The sequence below is a fragment of the Manis pentadactyla genome, chromosome 11 (genome assembly GCF_030020395.1).
Source record: "Manis pentadactyla isolate mManPen7 chromosome 11, mManPen7.hap1, whole genome shotgun sequence".
Classification (NCBI taxonomy): Eukaryota; Metazoa; Chordata; class Mammalia; order Pholidota; family Manidae; genus Manis; species Manis pentadactyla.
Window position 1 is genome coordinate 11834959 of NC_080029.1, and position 22999 is coordinate 11857957.

Genomic DNA, 22999 nt, shown 5'->3' on the forward strand with positions numbered 1-22999 from the left:
AAATAACCTATCAGCTTTCCTACAGATTTCTGGAAGGCAGAATTAAAGAATACCCATGACTGCCTAACATGGAGGCCCTCAGCCTTAGAAAACTTGGGGAAGTTTTAAAAGTTCTGGTGCCCAGGCCACAACCCAGGTGATGACATCTTAGTGTTGGGAGCGGAGGGGGACCCCAGCAGGTTTTAGGATTTTTAGAAGCTCCCCAGGTGATTCCAATATGCAGGCATTGTTGTGAGTCACCAGCATAAAAGGATAAAAGACAAAGCAAAGTCACATCAGAAGCAGTGCCTCTGGTGCCGGGCAGAGCATGGAAAACAAAATCACACATCAGTTGTTTGACAGCATCTGCCTGGGCACCTGAACACCACTTTGCATGGACACCTGTCCCACCCCTAGGCACAGGGCCATCCTGCACTCCTCTGAGCCTGGCAACAGACTGGGGCCTTTGTGGGCAACATGAGGCTCTGAGGAGGACAGAAAGCAGCCTTCTCGGGGCAGAGTGTGCCTGAGGCCAGGAAAATGTGGCCAGGTGCCAGCCCTTCCCTCAGAACTGACCAAGGCCCACGGATTATAAAGGATAAGCAAGCACGGCTGGCCACCTCCTAGGAAACTCGTCCTGGCCCTTCAAGCTCAGAATCCTCCCTAGTTCTCTTTTAAATGAGGACACAGGGCAGTGGTGGAAATGAGGTGCTCTCACCTCTGGCCAGGGAATTTGCCCCATGTCCCCATTATTGCCACCCTGGGCTACCTTCAGTTTGGAGAACCCAATTTTTCACATCAAGTGACTGTCTGTGACCGCTGCCTTCAGTGTTTGTGAGCTACTACTATAGGCCCAGGCACACTCATAGTCCATGGAAATGCAGCGAACAAGGTGAAGTCCATGCCCTTGAGCATCTGCTGGTGGGGAAGAGGGGCCCTTATTCCAGTGCTGTCATGTGACCCAGCTTCTCCAGGAAGAGAACACAGCGGGTGAGGGTGGGGTGGGTAAGGGCCACCATGGAAGGCACACAGAGAGCAGAGATCTGGACAATGTGAAGACTAGGAGAAGAACTTTCAGCCAAGGGCATGGTGTGGGCAAAGGCAGGAAGTGGCGAGGTGCTCATGGAACAGAAAGGTCAGGGTGGCTGGGGCATAGCATGCGATGGGGAGGTGGTGGGAGACGTGCGTGAGCAGTAGGAATGTGGATTTCAAGCATGACTGTTGGCCCTTGTAGAAAGGAGCCCTGAGCCTCATCAGACTGAGCACCTAAGATGGCAAAAATGGAATCCAGGCCAGCCAACACCCCGAAGTCTCTCTCCAGAGCTCCTTTGCTCCCAGGCAAGGGCTCTCAGGCCTTGGATTGGAGGAGACAGGAGTGGGGAGACCCCAGGAAGGAGGAGAGGGCAGATGTACCCTGTTTGCTCCACCCAGCTTAGGCCCAGGCCTGACCCTCTCCCTCCTAGGTTATTCCAGAAGCCCCAACCTTGCCCCTGTCCCCCAGGCCTGCCCCTGAAGCCAGAGAGGATGTGGGTTCTGGGCCTCATCTCTGCCTCTGAATTCTGACCAGAACCTCTAGGAACAATGCCCACAGCTCTGTGCAGAGCCCTCTCACACATGTGAACACCCTGGAACCTGTGGACACCCCAGGAAGCCAGGAAGATGGCACCCCCTTTTAAAGACAGGACTGGGGACCTTCTCAATAACTGAAGATCTAGATACAAGATCCACTCCCCAGCCCTCTCCTCCTCTCACGAAACCAGAGGGATGTTAATTCCCTTCAAAATCACACTAGCCACAGCACTAAGCTTCCTCTAAGATATCACTTTGCTCCATTTTTAATAAAGACAATTCCTTCATTGCTGTCATTAACTTCAATTCATTAAAATTAAAAGCTTCCATTCTTAAAACACCAGTAAGAGAGTGAAAATGAAACGCAGTGCACATCTGACAAAGGACTTGGATACAAATCAGAAAAAGAATCTAATATAAAATTGGACAAAGACTTTTTAGACACATCATGGGGGAAAAGATAATCTAAACAGTCCAAATAGCCAATAACCACATGAGAAAGTGCTCAGAACAATTCACCTTCGGGGAAATGCATATGAAGATCACAAGATACCAGCAGAGGCCCACTGACCAGGATATGAAAACGAAAGACACCCGTACATTCTGGTGGGAACGTTCGGTGGTTGGCTTTGGAAAACTATCTGGCCTTGAGCATGAAAGGCAGCCAAGCACATTCTCATGACCCAGAAATTCTACTCCTACGTATGTAACAGAGACGAAAGCCCATGTCCCCCAGAAGGCACATGAACATGTTCCCAGCTTCCCTCCCACTAGCTCGAACAACCTAAATGTCCATCGGCAGTGTACAGACAGAAGAGTCGCCTACGTATTCTTACCAGGGAACTCGCCAGAGCAGTGAAAGAGTGAAGGACTTCTGTCTGCAGTAACGTGGCTGAGTCTCCAGCAAGGGCGGAGGGCAGCCCCCAGCCTGCAGGTGCACCCCCTCTCCTGAGGTCCAGCCCAGCCGCATGTCTGCTGCAGCCTCCCTCTTGGGTGGGACTCCGACACCCCCCTTCACCCAAGCTAGAAACCTGGGATGACTGTAGGTCCTCTCCCTCTTCCAGAAGGCAAACCCACCATGAAGGGCCACCAGTTCACCTCCTGCCTTTGACCTGGGCTCCCTCTATCCCCACTGCTTCAGGCCGACATCACTGCTGGAAGCCTTCTATGTGACAACCCTGCCCATCGCCCTGCAGGACCGTCTTCCATGCGGCAGCAGAATGGCTGATCTATAAGCCACCCTGCTCACCCTCGGGATGAGGCCCTGGTCCTTCCATACAGTGCACAGTCCCATCCCCCAGAGCCATTCCTGTCCAGTCACCCTGGGCCTCCCAAGCCAGGTCGGCCAGTGTTTAACTTCCACCGCAGCTCCACGCCCTTTGGCATCCCTGTGTTCATGCTGCTCCGTCTACTCAGAACACCCTTCCTCTCTCCTACCTGCCAACTGCCTCTTCCTTATCTCATACTCAGCTCAGGCAGCACCTCCTCAGTCTGGGGACAAACTTCTCCTCCTGACTCTTGGTCCTTAGCTCCGTGGATGGCACTCATCTGCCTCAAGGTCGGGCCCCTTGCACACTACGTCCTTGTTAGCAAGGACCGTGCTGCACAGCTTCCAAGCAAGAAGTCGCACTGAGTGATGCCGGTCTAAATAAAAAAACATACCTTGTTCCATCTGGTCCTCATAAGGTACCCTGGACACGGTGTTTCCCTGATGGACAGTTAAGGAAACGGGTTCTGGAGTAAGACAGACCCAAGTTGAAAGCCCAGCTCAGCCACTTGGAAGCTTTGAGTCCCCTGACAAGTTACTCACCCCTCCTGAGTCTTAACTTTTCTCATCCATGAAGCAGGGAGATGCCTGCTTCGCTGGTGAGATAAGTAAAGAAGTACACACAGCAGGCAGGACGGTCTGCTCTGCGGAGTTTCCCAGAGCATCATAAACCTGTCCTTGCAGCAGATCACCACGCTTCGGGATCTCAGCCTCAGCAGGATCGATGTTCTGGCGCGGGCCATCCTTTGTCTGCAGGGCTGTCCTGTGTACCACAGGAAATTTAGCAGCCTCCCAGGCCTCTACGCACCAGATGCCAGTAAAAATCCCTCCTCCAGGGTTGTGACAACCAAAACTGTCTCAGAGATTACCAAATGTCCCCTGGGAGGCAACTGAGCAGCAGTGGCTTAGGTCTTGAGCCCAGGAACCCTCAAACTCTTCCAGCACCTGAGCCAAAGCAGGCTTAACCAGCTGACCGGGGCACTGGGAGGATATTCCACACCTGGACAAACCTGTGTGCCCAGCTGAGGACAGGTGACACCTGCTACCTCTCAGCAGGAGTGGGACAGGTACAGACCCGCCCCACCTGGCAAAGAGCTTCTGGGGCCTTGGTCAGCTCCAGCCTCCTGTGTGCAACGGACAGGTCACAGGGGAAAGGAAAACCAACACCTTCTAGTGCTGCACCCCATCTCTGTGGCCTGAGAGCACACAGAGAGGCTTGGTGTTGCCCCGGCACCCTCTTGCCCATGGTCTGGGGGTGCCAGGCAGGGTTTTCACTCTTAGCTTTGCAGAAGAGGAAACCGAAGTTGGAACAGTGGCATGCCCCAGGTGCCAGCCTGAACCCATTCATGGCTCACCTTATGAGCTCTGTCTCCTCAGCATCCCTGTGAGGTAGGCGCTTATTGCAGCTCCATGCTCAGATAAGGGAAGTGAGGCTCAGAGAGGTGAACTAACTTACCTAACATCACACAGCTTGGAGAAGTCAGGTTTTGAACACACATCGGCCTCCCTGCAGAGCCTGCTGTCCTATCCACTGCACCACAGTCAGTTGGGCCACCCCACTTATAGATCCTCCCCAACTCACATATTTGGCCTCATGGTGAGTAGAATAATAGTGTGCCACAAGAACCCAAACTCTCTTTAATTGAGGGAAGACTTACATAAAATTAACCGTTTCAGTGGTGTTTAGTATATTCTCAATATTGTGCAACATCCATCTAGTTGCAAAACACCTTCTTTACCACAAAATAAAACTCCTTACCCCTTGACCAGTCACTCCCACTATCTCCCCTCTCCCACAGTCCTGGACAACCACCAGTCGGCTTTCTGTCTCTCTGGATTTGCCCATCCTGATGTGTCATATAAACACAGTCCCATAATATATGGCCTTCTGTTTCTGGCTTCTTTCACTTAGCATCATCTTTTCCAGGTTCTCCCGTGCCATACCATGTATCAGTTCTTGCCCCTTTTTATGGTTGAATAATATGCCATCACATGGATATACCATGATTTGTTTATCTGTCCATCAATTCATGAGCAGTTGGGATGTTTCCACCTCCCAGCAATTATGAATAATACTGCTATGAATATTTGCATAGTAGTTTCTATTTGAGCATATGTTTTCAATTATTTTGGGTAGCTACCTAGAAGTGGAATGCTGGGTCACATGGCAAGTCTATTTAACTTTTTTAGAAACCTCTAAACTTCCACAACAGCTGCACCATTTTACATTCCCACCAGCAGTATACGAGGGTTCCAATTTCTCCACATCTTTCCCAATACTTTTTATTTTTAACATAGCCATCTCAGCAGGCATGAAGTGGCCTCTTCCAAAATTTCTCTTGACAAACAATTCAACAAACTTATTCTAGAGATGCTCAGCTCACTGACAGACATAAAGAGTTGACTTATATTTCATCCTACCAATTCCAATCTCCAGAAAGGAACATGGTCGAAAGTTGTAACTGTTTGAGGGGACCCTGATCATTGGCTTAATTTCTCATGTTTTGCTGGTCTTATTGCCAGATCTCAGGGAAGTGTGGAGCACATCACAACCTCATTTCTAATCAGATTTAGGTTACTGTTGTAACTCCACAGGCTGGCAAACAATGAAAAAATGTAATCTATCATCCGTTGACTTTTTGTTACCCAGAGGACTTGAAAACATATGTGCAGTTCAAAATTTAATAAAACCAAAAGATAGGAGCAAATGTTTACAGAGAACTAAAGATCTATTAACAAAAGTAGGGTAAACAAGCCAATTGTGAAACACTGTACCCAGTGTTCAAAGCTCCCCTAACTTTGTGTCATAGGATGTTGAAATGTCCTACTTTCTAAGGCTCGATATACTGAGAGCACAAATTTAAATTCAGAGTTGGCTCTCAAAGGATGAGCATAATGAGAACATGTGTCAAGAGCTGGCGATGCTGAGGGTGAAGCCGGGAAGATGGAGCTGGGGGTTGCTGCAAGGAGCGCTTTTCTTTCTGGGATGCCTGAGCCCTCAGCAAACCAGGCACAAGGGATGCGGTGCCCACCCGCCAGGCCCCGCTTACGGGAGCAGCCTGGGTGTGGGAGGACACCCGACAGAAAAGCTTCCATTTATGGGGATTAGTTTTGTGACTTGATGCCCCCTTCCCAGGGACCCGTGAGCAAAGGCGGGTCCTTCAAGGTGATCTTAGGTTTGGTCCTGAACCGCCCCTCACCACGTGAGGGGTCTCTGAGTATCTGTCTTCTCTGTTCACTGGAAACCACACCCCATCCCCCTCCACTGGAAGGAGACAGGTATGTGACACAGTGGCCCTGCCTGCTTTGGGAAATGTGACATAAAACTCACGCAGGTCCAAAAGTATTCTTGATGGTCCCTGAAACCGCTCTTCCATCTCTAGAGCCCAGGCCCGGGGAAGAACAGAGAACCAAGAACCTCCTGAGCTCTCTCTGCATTTTGGCTTAAGCCTCATTTTCCCAAGGAGGCTGTAGAGACCCAGGTCCAGGTTGAATAAAGAATAAAATCAGATATTTCTCAGGTGCAATTGCAGTATGTAGTAATGGTGGTTATGTCATTTAAGAGAAAAAAGCCTTTTAGAGATACATGCTGATTTATTAATGATACCGCACATTACATGTGGAATTTGCTTTAAAATAATATGGGAAGGGGTAGGTAGGGGGGTACTGATAAAACAGGACTGGCCACAAATCTGGGTGATGGAGAAGTGTGGAGAGGGTCATTATACTATTATTTCTAATTGTATATGTGCTTGAAATTTTCCATGTTTTTGAAAAACAATAAGACAAAACATGGTTAAACACATACACACACAGCCAAGTGAAGGGTGTTCTTTCTTGGTAGAAAGGTCTGATGTGTGACTAACCAAACCCACGGGGTTCACTGTCTGCATCCTCAAAGTCCATGGGGTGTGGAGACTGGCCTCTTCCCCAACCTTATTCCCAGTAGGGAGTTTTTCTGATAGAACCAGAAAGAGAATAATTATCTCAGAGCCAAAGGACACTCACACTCAGGGCATGTTGGTAAGTGACTGCAGAACAAGAGGCAAGGGGGGCATGTAGCCCACCACTGGGTGACACAGCCAGGCTCCTGGGGGGCTGGCTCAGCTCACTCTAACTCCTTACGGACCTGCGTGAGGCCCTTCTCCTCCGGAGGCCTCCAAGGACAAGTTTTTCTTAAAATCAAAAATGACCCCCTCTCTTCCCCAGGGCTTGACGAGATGCAAATATAATATAATAGGTACTGTTCCATCCACGTCTTTGAAACCTGGAGGTCAACATCATAACCACTCTCTGGATGAGAAAGTAAGTTTGGCAAGGCCAAAACCTTGATGAAGCTCCAAGGGACTGAGCCACGAGCTGGATCCTTGGGTGCTAGAAGCCCAGGCACACTTTGCCGCAAAACACTGTCTCCAAGGCACCAGATCACACGGTACATCCAGACGGTGAACTCCACACTCTCAAACACAGCCAGGTGTGTGTGCTCCCTGGCTTGGTGACCAAGAAAGGGCCGGCACCACTCGGGCACACTGAGCCAGGCCCCAAAGACTGCCCAAGAAGCAGACCCAAGAGTGTGAAATGAGTGTGGATTTGCAAAGTCACTGAGATTGAGATACATTTGAGACCTTGCATGTGGGAAAATGTCTTTATTCTGCCCTCAGAGTTGATTAGGGGCTCAGTAGGATAGAGAATTCTAGGCTGGAACAACTTTCTTGTTCTAGGACTTTCTAAGGTTTTATTCTGCAGTATTCCAGCATTGAAGGCTGCTGCTGCTCTAGGTCTAGGCCCTTGTTTGTATGTGACCTTGCTCGCTTCATTTGGAATCTTTTAGACCCTTTTCTAAACACAGGACAATTTCACAATGGTAAGCTTTAGTGAGGCCCATTTTCATCCATTTTACTAAAGACCTAATGGGCCTTTCATCTGGAAATTTGATTCCAAGAACATTTCTTGAATTTTTTTTTTTTTTCTCAAATGATTTCCCCCCTCCATTTTTTCTGTCTTCTCTTTCTAGAACATTATTCTGAATTTGGACTTTCTGACCTCATCTTCTAATTCTTTTTCTCTCCTGTTTTAATAAAAGTATGTTTTCTTTATGTGAGTATTTTCAAGTAATGTTTCTCAAATGGATAGTAGAGGGGTGAACTAATGCAATCAGGGCAGTAAGTACATGAACACCGTTCACAGAAAGTAGCTGTGAGACAGAAATTCTAGAATAACGAGGAGAACAACTGCCTTTTATATTTGTGCAGTAGGCAGGACAGAAATGATGGGCTCCATCCTCCTGACGAAGAAATTAAAATCCACAGAGATAAGGAGACTTCCCCAGAGTCACAGTTAATTTGTGGTAGATTCAGGCACCTCCTGTTCCTTAATTTCTTTTTGCTCCATATCTGGGAGACTTCTCAATTTAATCTTTAACTATTCTTTGAGTCCTTCACTGCAATGGTACAATTTGTGGGTTCTCACTTGCAAATTTTTTATGTTAACTTACTCGGAGACTTTTCGAACCTAAATGTAAATAATGCAATGGATGCCCATGTATACCCTTTACCTAGACTAACCAATTAATATTTGCCACATTCACTTTTTCTATACCACACATTTGTTTTGCTAAACCATTCGAAATTACACTGCTGATATTATGAAGTTCAGCCCTAAATACTTCAGTACCTTTCTCCTTAGAACAAGAATATTCTCCATACCAATGGGTCTCAACCAAGGGAACTTTAGCACCTCCTTCCCCAAGGAGACAAATGACAATGTCTGGAGACATTTTTGGTTAGCAAGACTTGCAGAGGATCCTCCTAGAATCTCATGGGCAGAGACCAGGGATGCTGATAAACATCCTAGAAGGCACAGGTCAGCTCCCACCACAAGAATTATCTGACCTAAAATGTCAATAGTGGCAAAGCTGAGAAACCCTGCTCCTATCCACAACACTGTTATAAACAAAAAGGAATTTAATCTTGATACAACATCTCACATACAGCTCATATTCAGATTTCTCTAATTGTCCCCAAAATGTGGTTTGCAAATATTTTTTCTTTCCAATTCTGGGAAGAAAAAAATGCGTCCAATCATTGCATTTGGTGGCCATGTCTTCCTCTCCTTTGTTCTAGAGTAGAGCTAACCTCTTTCTTCTTTTTATTCGTGTCTTTGAAGCCCCCGCAGCAGTTTCTTGTAGACCACTCCACATACGGATTCATCTGTGTCCTCATGTTTGCACCTATACCAGACATCTTGGCAAGAACACTTACAGACGCAATATAAAGTCTACTTTCATCCTGGGAATATGTGCCTGCTCCCTCCCTGTAGAATTGGTTGCCTCCAAATTGCTTTTCTTCTGTTTGACTTGCAAAGTCAGGCCTCTCCTGAGACACTAGGTGATTCTTGGTCATCTGGGCTCATGGGAGAGGCAGGAAGAACTGCCTGGACTTGGAGGACATTTGGGTGAGGCTGGTGGCCTCAGTCACAGGGCCATCAGGCTGTTTCAGTGGGACTTCCGGAGGTCAGGGTCTTCAGGTCTTTTCTCACAGGCCGATCAGAGCCCCCAGGGAAGAACTTTCCAGAATCCTCCCACTGGGTACAGTATTGGCAGCTGGCTTCTTGGAAGGTGAGTGCAGGAGGCAGCTGTGGGTCTCCATCCAGGTTGTAAACCTCCTAATCCCTCTTCTCCAGAGGCCCTTTGTTTCCCTGCCTCCAAAGTGTAAACCCTCATTTTCTGTGACAGTGGGGGTGGGGAAGGGTAGTCTGGTAGGGCTAACTTGGGGAGGGGAACAGAGAGGCCACCAAACTGCTTCCTTGGCTTCCCACCGACCCTCCTGTTTTCAGCACACCATTTCTCACCCCCACTCCCCAACTCGCAGGACAACTTACTGTTTACACTTCGCTTTCCAGCTTCCAAAATATTTTCGTCTTTTTTTTTTTATAATAAAAACCTTTTACTGATCTCATAACGAGACTCTGGGAAGGAGCAGATGTGATGCGCATTTTCAAACCAATACTTTTAATGGTAGGACGTCCTTTAAAGGACCGTGAGTCTGCGTCCTTTAATATTTAAACAACCACTAGAGTCCCAGACCCATCTACTAGAGGAGATTCAGAAGAACTTCTCTCCAGATGTCTCTAAAGACTTAGAGAAAAAAAAATCATCCGTAACTCCAAAATAAGGCAGATGGTGGTCTGTGGTCCTTTCAATGTCACACCACAGCATCATCTGACCTGCCCAGCAAAGGGTCTGGCTCTCCTGAGACTGTCACTTTGATCATTTCCTCCTTGAGTTGCCTCAGACTTGTAGAAGAAGAGTTAAACTTGGAAATGGGTAAACTGCCACTTGTTTGTGTCTGGAGGGAAAAAAGACAACCCCCAGGTGGTACTTCACTGCCCTGCAGGATGCACAGACTTAGGATCTCACTCAGGAACCAGATTCCAGCCTCCATCCCCTCATGAGATGTCTGTCTCCTGCATCTTTCCTGGAACCAGTGTTGGCAATCCTGCTGGTTCCCTCATTAATGAGTTAAATAAAGTCTTTGACACATGCTCGCTGTCTATTTGTATGAAAATTATGTTAACTTTTTCAAAAATACACTTTGACAACTCTCCCAGTGCTTGCATTCTTCTGAGTTTCCGCTCCTCTGGAAGCATCATTCTCCTGCCCCTCATGGGCAGCAAACGCCGGCCTTCCCTCTGCTTTGCCCAGCAGTGCAACGTCACCTCGCCTGGTTTTCCATCCCTCCGGAGCACCCCAGCCCACAAAGCCCCTCAGAGGCAGCCGGTGATGGACAGTTTGGTGTAACAGACTACAAGCACCACCTGAGGGGGAGCAGTGTGCTCTACTCTGGACCACCTGACCATTCTCTGCGGGATGGGCAACCCCCTGACTGGCTTGCGACCCTCTTTCTCCTGCTCTGATTCTCCTATGGAGAGCTACCTTCCCCGCTGGTACCCTGTCATTCTGGTTCATTTCTTCGGCAGAGCAGTTCAGCCTACTACCTCAGATCTCATCATCTTCCGGGCTGGGCTGGGGCCAAGCCGGAGAGAAACAAACCTCCGTCCTATTGCCCTGCTAATGGTCTGAGGCTAAGAGCACATCTGGAGGAGGGGCCTGGGACCCCAGCTCTGCACTGACTGAGCAACCTTGACCTCACTCTACCTGGTTTTCTGGCTTGTGGGGAGGACTGAGTGAGTTAATACAGCACTCTGTTAGAGCAGCCCCCAGCACATAGCAAGAGCTCAATAGCCCCTGGACGTGTAAGTCCCCCTCTCCGGCTGTGACGGGCACAGAGCTCAGGCCCAGGCATTGGTCACACTCCTGCTTTCTCGTGACCAGTCTCAGAGGACAGACCTCTTGGCCTGTGACTTAGCAGGGCTCTGGGCGTGCCTTGTCATTTCTTCCTGCTGCTCCAGAAGGCATTCAAGTGACAGACGAGGACCCTCAATTTCCGACAGTCTCCTACACGTCCACCTGCTCCCTCATGCCACTCCTGGGAACCCATCAACTCAAAGGAGGATGGAAAGCATGTTCCCAGCTGAAGCCAAGAAGGGGGCTTCACAGAGGGGCTGAGAAGGCACTGAAACCAGAGCCAGAGGTCCAGACCTAGTACCGGCATGCCGCTTGCCCTCTGTGTGACTCCAGGCAAGTAACTCAGGCTCTCTGAGCCTTGGGTTGAAAAGAAACAGAATTAATCACCCATTCTCTGCCCACTCCAGGGTTTTAAAAATCTCAAGACAATGCTTGTGAAAACTTAAGAAATTATAAGTTGAGAATTATCATCACCACAACCACAATCCTTGTTATCCAGACAACAGAGGGATTATACTTCAGTTATGTGTAACCTTTTGTTTTTCTTTTTTTAAGTCTTCAATAGCTAGACAGATACCACAGAAAGAGATTCAAGGAACACAAACAGCTACTCTGGCTTCGGGCCCCTCCACCCCTGTCCTATCCAATAAAAGCAACATAAGGGCAAGTCCTAAATAGATGTGTCTGTGGAGGGGACACCCCTCATTTTAACCTAGGCTGTGGGGGGATGGGACTCAGGTGGTGAGGGACACAGCAACAGGCTCATCAAAGGTTCCCACTGTGTGGATTCTGTCATCCAAGCAAGCCCCAAGATGTCCCAAGGCTGTGCTGGCCCACTGCTTCATTTCTAAGCCCCAAGCCAGAGGGGAGGGGATGAGCTCTGGGCAAGGAGAGTCCACCCTGAGTACTGAGGTCAGAGGGCAGCCCTGAGCGTGACACTCTAGGAAAGCCTGACACCCAACAGTCTATCCCATTTCTGCCACCAGCATGTGTTCCTGGCTGCACCCGGCTGTCGTGACCTTGCCCCTTGAGCCAGGGACCAGAGCTGTGTTTGTCCCGAGCATCTGTGGCAACCCCACCATGCTGGGACACCCTGGTCCTCCCAGGTGAAGGCCAAGGCGACCAGCATCCGGGCAGCACGTCCAGGGAGTGGGGGGAGTGAGCCTGCCTCCCTACTTCAGTGTGCCGCAACTTCCTCATCTGCAAAATGGGACTACATAATGCCTACCCCTCAAAAGCTGTGCAAATTAAACCAGTTATGTATGTGAAGGATTTATAATGGTGCCTGGCACATAGTAAGCCCTCAAACTTAAGTTGACCCTTGGTAAACAGCAGCTTGGTGTGGTAATTTGAACATGGGCTCTGACCCCAGACTGCCTGGTTCAAATCCCACCTCTGCCCCTCGCTATGTGACAAGTTCATTACTCTTGTTCTGCCTCACTTTCCTCATTGTCTTGTTGTAAGAACAGTTAATATTGGAAACAACCCAAATATTCATTGCCTGGTAAAGAGATGAACAAAATTGTGATGTAGCCACACTGTGGAATCCTACTCAGCCACCAACAGCTATACGATATTTATACATGCATCATACGGTAGATCTTAATGTCATGCTAAATGGAAGGTGCCAAAGAGGAAAGCTACATACTGTATGATTTCTTTTACATGAAGTTCTAGAAAAGGCACAAATGTAATGACAGAAAGCAGGTCAATGATTGCTTGGGGCTAGGGGTCAGGGAGCAGGTGAATGCAGATGGGCAGGAAGAAATTTTTGGAGTCAAGGAAATTTCTACATCTTGATTGTAGCAAGGTTACATATCCAAACACAATTACCAAACTTCTTAAATGTACACTTAAAATAGGTGAAGTTGAGTGTGTCAAATATACCACAATAAAGCTAAAAAAAAAAAAAGACAAAAAAGCAGCAGACAAAAAAAAGAATCAATAGTTAATATACATGAAATTCCAGAAACAGTGGAGGACACATAGTAAGTAGCCAATGAATAGAAGCTGCTATTGTAATCATCTCCAACCTGCCTGGGGACCTCCTTTCACCCCACACCCCACCCAGGGGACTTTAGGACCCTGGGAAGTAAGACTGGCTCAGTTCTCCACTGAGCCTTCCCCCTGAGCTACAGACCCTGGGGACCCACCGAGGGGTGAGCAGCTACAGTTCCCAGAGCAGGAATGTCAGTCACCAGTGAGTCACAGGGTAAGACGTGCCAGAGAGGGGAGCACAGGAGGGTGGGAGAACCACAAACCAGCACCCATCTCATCCTCCTCTTACATGCCAGGGCTAAGGGGCGTGGGGGTGCCAACATAAGCCCACCTGGGTCAGCCCATCCAGATATGAAGGTCCTGAGTGTGAGCGACAAGCCTATTCAGAAGCTTGAGCCAAAACAAGAACCATTAGGACAACAGCAGGCCTTGGAATCACCGTATTTCAAGAGCCACCTGATCTGCAGACCAATCTCATGGATGCTCCAACAGCCTGCCAAGTAGATTTAGACTAACCCAAACATTCTCCTGGTGAGTGCCAGTGTGTGCCAGGCAACACGCTGGGCACCCCCCAAGACAGGAGTGGTGACAGACGGTGGTGGGCCTAGTTCAGACCATGGGATCCTGGGGGCTTCGTGAGGGAGGAGGGTCAGGCACAAGGCAGGGAAAAAGAGGTGCATTTGGGAAGGTAAGCAGCTGCTGGGCCAGGCTGGGGGAGGAGCTTCATTCAACAAACATCTATGAAGCGCCTAGACTGTTGCCAATACCGTTTGAAATTCCACTGCACACACTCAAGCAGCAGCCAAAACCATCTTGGTCACAGTGCAGTGTGTCATCTGGAGGGGACAGATGCAAGGCTCTGAGTTCCTCTGGGTGATGAGGGACAGGAGATACGAAGGAGGCGGCAGCAGCCACACAAAGACGACCAGCAAGGGCTCATTCAAGCCCGTCCCTTCTGCCAACCGTGGTCTCCTGTGATGGGCAGGACCTCCGGAAGTGAGTGGAAGGCTCTGTGCCCGTGTCACCTGCTGGTGCCCAGACACACTGTCCCATCTCCTCCCTACGCCCCCACAGGTGCTGTCTGTGTACACACTTGTTACATCGTGAGTGTTTACAGATAACTGTTTGTGCTCCGCCTCTTCCATTCACCCTCCTCAAGGGCAGGGATCCTACTCCCCTACTCCATGGCTCTCCCCTGCCATTTCCTCCTGTCCTTCCCACCCCCCTCCACCCCCCAGAGCCCGGCAGAGGACTCTCCTTGGGAAGGGGGTCTCACCCAAGGAGGCGACCATGATCATCAAGGCTCAGTCCATTCTGTGAACATTTGGGACCATCACATGCCAAACATGGGTGCCGGGCAGGGAGCTGAGGAGCTCACAGTGTGTCTGGGAAGACAGCTAATTATGATAAGCTAATTATGTGACACACCCATAATTATAATCTAATTACATTGTGCAAGCAGTAGTGGAAAAACAAAAAGAATAACTAACTCTGCCTGAGGGGGTCAGAAACATGGCTGCTGGGACGTGGCAGTTTAAGTCAGCTGGTAAAGAATGAGGTGGAAGTCACCAGACAGAGGATCTGGGAAAGACCAGGGAGAGGAGAGGGCGAGTGCAGAGGCCGCACTGAGGGAGGTGCAGTCAGGGAACGCCAAGTGGCTCAGGTGGCTGCAAGGCCACACTAATCTGTCCCTTTAACATGAAGTAAAGGCGTCCAGTGCCTTAGAATTCAGAGGGGTGCTGGCGAGGCAGCAGTCCCTGGCCATGGCACAGACCAGTGTTCGGACAGCAAGCAGGAATAGACACCCTTCCAGACTGCAGAGGTGTGCACGAGCTGCACGGCAGCAGCCCCCTGCACCCCGACTCTGTGCTCAAGCCCACGCTGGCCCTCTGTCTTCTTGGCCGGTTACTGCTATCTCCATGACTCAGGCTGAGACAGGCTGGTCTTCCAGGTGACGGAACCGAGCAGTCTGATTCATGTTCCTCATATCCCAGAGCAGCACCCAGAAAGAGGGAGACAGTCAAATGACTGAAAAATGTAAGCAACTTTCTCTTCCTTAGTTTTCCTTCTCTCTTCCTCATGGCTGTTAATTTTCAAGAACCACCAGCCGACTCCAAGTTTCATCAACTAGGGTTTGACTAAGCGAAGTTCAATAAGTTCAGTCTCCTTGCACGCTCCTTGCACAGCACCCTGTCTGGGCACAGCACCTGGCATGCAGTAGGTATCCAGTGGCTGCTGACCAAATGTCCCACGTGTAGTAGATTCTATCCTGAGCTCCATCCTCGCTTTGCACATTCATTCTGCAAAACTTTCTGAGCAAAATGTGTTGACCCAACACACGTCAATGGGGCCAAATCCAGCCTGTGGCTGCCCAGCTGGCTTATCTACCCAACCCCCATCTGCTTCTGAGCAGCAGGAGGCTGACCCTGGGGGAGCTGGGAGGAGGGAGCAGAAAGGACTAAAGTAAGACAAGGAGAAGCACAGGACTCAGAGACCCAGAAGCTGCGCGGGGTCCTGTGTTTGGGCACCTTAGAGGGGGAACGCCGAGCTCTTTCTCCAGAGGCTGGAGGAGCAGAGAGGCTGGGCCCCAGGGAGAAGCACCTAGAGAACAGAGAGGCCCCTGAGGTCAGACACCAGGGCCACTGGAATCACACCGGGCTTGGACAGGGAAGCGAAGGCCTGGGGTTTCTATTTTAGCCCACCCCAGCACAGAGAGGAAAGTCCCAGACTACCTCAGTGCCCAAATCACACGGTCAGGGAGCCACACCTGTGCCAGCTTCCCCGCGTTTGCTACTTCACAGTCCTTCCTGAGCTCCCAGGCCCTGCACAGGCTCCCTGCCGACCCCAGGGTGCCCCCTGAGGTGCTATCTCTGCACCCCCTAAGATCCCGATCCAGCCTTGGTCTGCAGCCACTGGCTTGGTGCTTGCTCCTACCGGGGTGACCCATGGGCAGCCCGAATCCAACACCACTGAAGTTAGACTCATCGCCTTCCTCCACCCCCACCCAGACACCCCACCTCAAAGCAACTTCTCTTGCCCTAATTATCACCCTGCTTTGTTTTCCCACCAAATACAATGTTTACTAGCGCTCCCCCCAACCCCACAGCCCCTCACACATAGACTGTAGCCTCATGAGGGCAAGGGTCTGTCTTATTGCTGTCCCCACATCAGGCAAAGATCAAATCTGCTGGCTGCATAAATCTACTTGTGCTGCCTTCGCCCTTGAAAGGTCTCTCCTTTCTTTTCTTTCCATTTAACCTTCAGTTGCTTTATTTTGTGACTTAGCAACCAGAAATTCATGCAGCTGAGCTCTTAAGGTTTTAAGAAAATTAATTAAGCTGCCCCCTTCTACCTTCCCAAGCCACCCTCTTGTCCCCAACTCCGCTTCTCTACCCTTGTGACATTTTCCAAGGAGAATGCCTGAAGCCGAAGATCTTTTTAAAAGTATGTTTTAGCTAGTGCAGGAAACATTTCTGCAGTTTCAAATGCTATCTTCAGCAAAAAAAAACGTTCCCTTACATAATCAGTCAACATCCCCAAGATGAGAAACATGTGCGGAGTGATGCCAAATGCAGGAAAACCCAAAATGCTCAACAGCCACAGGCATAGTTTGGCCATGAACACTTGTGGCTTTTTCCATGCTGACGCCTCCCACCTGAAGGCTGAGGCTGGGCGCTTGCTGGGAGCATGGCAACACCATGTCTTTTTATAAGATTAAATATTCCCTTTTGCTTCAAATGTGTACTTAAAAGGCTTGACTGCTTTATTCTGCTTTCACACACGACATGGCTTGTCCTCTGAAACACAAGGATGATGCTGTGCAGCTGAGTCGGGCATGCCGTAGGAGCTCAGAGAAGCCCCATGGTGACCTGGAAGCCTCGTGGGTACAAAGGGAAAGACAGTGGATCCAGGGGCTGAACGTGATGCCTACGAGCTCGGTCACCCTGGCAAATGAATTGAGCCAAAAGACAAGCAACGTGCTGGGAGCCACAAACACAGGTCATGGGACAGGCATCCTCAAAAGGCGTACAAGTCTAGTGGGGGTGACAGAGAGCCCAGTGAAGGAGCACTCAACTTCTCCAGAAGCCACTTCCTCACCTGCCCATCAGGGCATTGCTTTATCTACAAACTGAGCCAGTGGTCACTTTCTCTCTCCCCTACAGGGCTTCTGCGAGTGTGGAATGCGGGGTGGGAGTGTGTTATGGCAGTGGACACTGGACACCATGCAGAAATATAAATTGTTATTACAAGTACTGGGTAGGCATCTCTGTCCCAAACACATCCACTAACTGGTTAAAATGCCTGAAAGTCCTGCATTTATGACTTTCCTTTTGGGCTTTGGAGGTTTTAGGGATACCTTCAACATGCTATTAAAATGTAGATGACTTGGAACAAATAAACTCATATTCTCTACCAGCTCCATTATGAGCAGAAGGAATTGTGTACAGACCCTCTGGGGGTCTCACATGCTGGCCCAGGCCCCCCCCTGGAAAGGATGCACTCCCACACAGAGAACCCAGCTTTTATATGTCCCCCCCTCAAGCCAAACCCCCTCCCCAAGCAGCCATGCTCTATCTCAGTATCTGATTAGGCCTTTCCTTAGACTGTTTAAATAACATGATATGCATTTGTTATCTAATTGCAAAATCCCCAGACAGATAAGGAACAAATATATCAGTTATTTACAGAAAACTGAAGTTACAATTTGAAATGAGAGAGAATGGCTCTCGGCAAAACTTTTGCTTTGACACATGGGAACAAGTTCAATGGTAAGGATATAAAATATTCATGGGATAATAGACTTTTCTAATTAAAAATGGGTCACCAAAATTTGTTTAAAAACAAAGAATTTTATATTCTGCAGACAGCAAGCTGGGATGATTCTTTTGGAAAGCAGTTTGATAGATCAAAGGCCTTAAAAATGTATGTACTCTGCCTGAATAATTCAGTTTTCAGGAAAGTATCTTAAGGAAACTGTAAATATTTTTAAAAAAGATAAAGCTTTTTCACAGAAGACATTTAGCTCAACACTATAATAGCAAAAGTTAGAAACCACCTAGAAATCTACCAACTCAGTTTATTTAATGGTGTAGTCACTTTTTGGGAATATAATACAATTATAGAAAGTAACCTTTAGCATAAAAGCAGACACACTGATCAATGGAGTAGAAGAGAGCCCAGAAATCAATCCATGCATATATGGCCAATTCATTTACAACAAAGGAGCCAGAATATACAATGGGAAAGGACAGGCTCTTCAATAAATGTTGCTCGGAAAACTGGACAGCCACGTGCAGAAGAATTAAACTAGACTAATATCTTACACCATACACAAAAATAAACTCAGTGTGGATTAAAGATTTAAGCATAAGACCTTAAACCTAAAACTCCTGGAAGAAAACACAGGCAGTAAGCTCCTTGGCACTGGACTTAGCAATGACTTTTTGGATCCGACTCTAAACGTAAAGGCAACAAAAGCAAAAATAAACAAGCAGGAGGACAGCAAACTGAAAAGCTTCTGAAGATTAAAGGAAACCAATGACAAAAATGAAAAGGCAACCAACTGAATGGGAGAAGATATTTGCAAATCACATACCTGATAAGGGACTAATGTCCAAAACATGTAAAGAACTCATACAATTCAATTGCAAAAAAAACAAACAATCCAATTAGAAAATGGGCCAAGGACCAGAATAGACATTTTCCCAAAGATGAACAGATGGCCAACAGGTACATGAAACGCTACTCAACACTACTGATCATCAGGGAAACGCAAATCAAAACCGCATTGAGATATCACCTCACACATGTCAGAACGGCTATTATCAAAAAGACAAACAACAAATGTTGCCAAGGGTGTGGAGAAAAAGGGAACTGTTGTGCCCTGTTGGTGGGAGTGTAAACTGGTGCAGCCACTATGGAAAACATTATGGAAGTTCCTCAAAAAATTAAAACTAGACTATCATATATGATCCAGTTAATTCTGATGCCAGGGTTCTTGTTCGTGGAGTTGAATAATGAACTTCGTGAATGAGCAAGGTAGGAGATTTACAGAGAAGGTTTTATTCAGGATAAGAGAAAGTATGCACCCCACAGGTGCAGGGAGGGGGAAGGCTGCTGCTGGGGGTCTCGGTGTCTAGGGTTTTATGCCTGTTGCAGTGGGAGCTGTTAGTTTCCTATAGGTTCAACCAAAATGCTAGTTATATTTTAACCTATCTCAGTAAAGGTTACCCCCACCTTACTGTAAACTAATGTGCCTACCTGACTATGGTCCGCAGGCTGTTCTGTATCACAGGGTCCTGGTGGGGGGATACATTGTTACATTGTTTCAACCTGAAGCATCCTGTTATTCCTCTACATTCCTGAAGCCTCAGCCTGACAGCTGTCCTTCTCCAGGGCCCACACTGAACCCTAACTGGGCAGGGGTTACTCCCTGCTGCTTCCCTATCTCAGTTCCACTCCTCAACATTTATCCAAAGAAAATGAAAAGATAATTCAAAAACATGTTTGCACCTCCATGTTCATGGCAGCACTGTTTACAATAGCCAGCATATGGAAACAACCGAAGTGTCCATCAGTAGATGAATGGATAAAGATGTAGTATACTGTGGATAAACTGCAATATTTCTAGAATGTCTCACCTGGCCTTAGTGCATCTCCAAATCAATAGGTGTTTCCAAGGGGTGGAGAGAAGTAGTTCATCTCCATATCAATAGGTAATTACAAGGGCGAGGAGGGCATATCTGGACAGAGAGGTTGGGTGGGGTCCTTTTTCCTGCAGCTGGGTCACTAGAGACATAGGAGAGATTTCTCCCTTTGACTGATTTCGGTTTCAAAGGCATTATGCCCCAGGATTTTCCCTGGAGTTACATATGTAATAGAATATTACTCTACCATAAAAAAAAAAAAGATATCTTGCCATTTGCAACAACATGGATGGACCTTTAAGGTATTATGCTAAGTGAGATAAGTTAGAGACAAATTCTGTATGATCTCACTTATATGCGGAATTTAAAAAATGAAACAAAATAAACCAAGCTCATAGGTACAGAGAGCAAATGAGATTGGTGGTTGCCAGAAGCAGGAGTGTAGGGGTAGATGAAATGAGTAAAGCGGGTCAAAATAAATTTTTTTTAAAGTAATCTTTTCAAGGATCATAAATCAAAGTTTACTCATGAATCAAATGCTAAGTGGAAGAAAAGTCAGGATAGAAAACTAATATGATTGGCTGTGTTTTTTTAAAAATTCATTTATAACAAAGTTACGGGAAGGAAATGTACCCAAAATTTTAGTAAGAGTTTACTGTGTTGACATGTCTTCTTCCCTAACCGACTTGTTTGGAAGGTGGGCTCTGAAATGCAGCGGCTTGTGGCAGCAACGGGCAGCTGTGCTCCAAGCCGAGATCGCAGTATTATGCAGGACGCAGCCACGGCATTTGGGGCCCTCAGGACTGTTACTTCCATTGCCTGGCAGTACAACGGGGTACGCACTTACATTCCTTCCCCAAGGTAGATGGTAGAACTTTTGAAGGCAAAACCTTGCACTTTCAGGCCAGGGATTGACACAGGAAATCAGACTCTTATTTTCAGGTTCGGGCTCAGTTTCCTTATTCCAAAGAGCCAAATATGTTATTGCTGTTTCGGCCTTTCAACAATCTTACGGAGATGGGTGTATTTCTTGGGTTTTGCTTGCAAAAACAATCTGTGGTCATTATATTTTACTTTTTTTTTCCCCAACAGAAAAGCACAAAGCAGCCAATAAATTATAATCCCATTACCAAAAAATAAAATACACATAAACTGTATTATTATAGTATAATGTTATTTCCTAAAATGTGTTCCAGAAAATACTAATTAATGGACTATTCATAGTCGTACTGAAGTGGGGTGCAGTGTTCAAGGGGGGCACCTTGCTCATCTAAAGCTGGGAAATGCTGGGCTCAACAGGAGAGAGTTCCTGCCATGGGATTTCTCTTTATCACGTGAATGTGGGTGGTGGCTCTCCAAAGGACACAAGATACACATTTCCTAATGTCCCTTACCAATGGTTCATCTCAAGATTTAGAATTCCATGGTACACTCTGGAAGATGCTACAGTAAATTCTGTGGCTCACCAGGGACACCTCTGCATCTCCAAAGAGATACTGTACTCCCACACATACTTTCCCCATCACATTTTCATCGGATGTCACACTTTATATGAATCCTGCCTGGGTTTGAATTCCAATTCCTTTACACCCCAGCTAGGTGACTTTGGGTATTTCAAGTGACTCTTCCTCATTTTTCTCATCTGCAAAATGGGGACAATAACACCACCTCTTTCAAAGGGTTTTCATAAAAAATAAGTTCATATTTTGGAAGCAATTTAAACCAATACCTACTAAATGTAAGCACGACCTAATTGTTTATTAAATAAAGAAAATCCTCACAATACACATCAACAACCTTTTCGATTTTTGCAAAGTCCTTTACGGAATTTCTCATCTCACAAAATTCTGATTGACTTATTCAATCATATAACAATGAATGAGCATCTATTGTTGTATAGGAGCAGGAACACAATAGAGGACAAGTCAAATGATTTCTGCTTTCAAAGAACTGATATTTTAATGTGAGGAGATAAATAAATTAAATAAAATTAAGATAGCAACCAATGCTTTTAACCAAAAGAGAAAGAGAGGAGATCTATTGAGTAAACATAGAAGACTTTCTCAGAGGGTGATATTGATAGTAAGATACAAAGGAGACAACCAGGCAAAAACCCCGGTGGGGGAAAGAGGCAGCAAGTGCCAAGGCCCTGAGGCAGGAACAAGCTTGGCTTGTTTGAAAAGCAGAACTAAAATCAAGATGTTTATAGAGCAGGATAAGCAAGAGATAAGGGATTTGGAAGCTATCTGATGGTTTAAAATGGTTGATTAAAGTAGAAAGTGACATGACATGATTTATATTTTTAAAAGGTCACCCCACATTAATGGGGCAATTGGATTTTTCTACCAGAAAAAAATGACATTTGGACTCTTCTCTTACCATATTCACAGAAATGAACACCAGGCAAATTATAGAACTGAATGTGAAATGAAAAACTACAGAAGTTTTAGAAGATTAAATAGGAGAATATCTCTGTGACCTTGAGTAGGGAAATCAACCTTTAACAAAACACAGGAAATACTAACTATATAGACCAAAGCATTTAACTATATTAAAATGAGACCCTCCTGAACAGAAAACACCACTAAGAAAAGCAAGCCACAGACTAGGAGATACTTGTGACAAAAACAAAAGAAGTCATATCCAAAATATGTAAACAATTTCTACAAATAAGCCAACTTACAGAAAAATGGATAAAAGATGTAAACAGGCTGAAAACAACAACTCAACAGCCCAAAAGTCTGTGGGATGCAGCAAAGGCAGTTCTAAGGAAAGTATATAGCAACACAAGCTTACCTCAAGAAAGAACAACCCCAATTGAACAGTCTAAACTCAGAATTAATGAAACTAGAAAAAGAACAAATGAGGCCCAAAGTTAGTAGAAGGAGGGACATAATAAAGATCAGAGCAGAAATAAATAAAATTGACAAGAATAAAATAATAGAATCAATGAAACCAGGAGTGGTTCTTCAAGAAAATAGATAAACCCCTAGCCAGACATGCCAAGAAAAAAAGAGTGTACACACATAAATAGAATCAGAAATAAGGAAAAGTCACTACAGATACAACAGAAATACAAAGAATTATTAGAGAATACTATGAAAAATTATATGCTAACAAACTGGATAACCTAGAAGAAATGGACAACTTTCTAGAAAAAATACAACCTTCCAAGACTGACCCAGAAGAAATAGAAAATCTGAACAAATTATCAGAAATGAAGTTGAATTGTCA

The 22999-nt window shown here is 46.7% G+C and overlaps 1 protein-coding gene across 6 annotated transcripts in view; it reads right to left on the minus strand.

Annotated features, from left to right (window-relative positions):
- The window catches only part of SLC24A4 (solute carrier family 24 member 4), a 162565-nt gene that overhangs the window by 103446 nt on the left and 36120 nt on the right, over positions 1–22999 (minus strand). Inside the window, exons 1-2 of one of the 6 annotated variants that reach the window (XM_057488197.1) lie at positions 3359–3805; positions 3211–3282 (exon numbers count right to left, since the gene is read on the minus strand). The exons of 4 other annotated variants lie outside the window; for them this stretch is intronic. In XM_057488197.1, the coding sequence (XP_057344180.1) occupies positions 3211–3220 (10 nt within the window). In that variant the 5' untranslated portion in view covers positions 3221–3282; positions 3359–3805. Of the gene's footprint in view, positions 1–3210; positions 3283–3358; positions 3806–22999 lie in introns of those variants that run through there. One more of the 6 variants, XM_057488198.1, reaches the window with a different exon arrangement.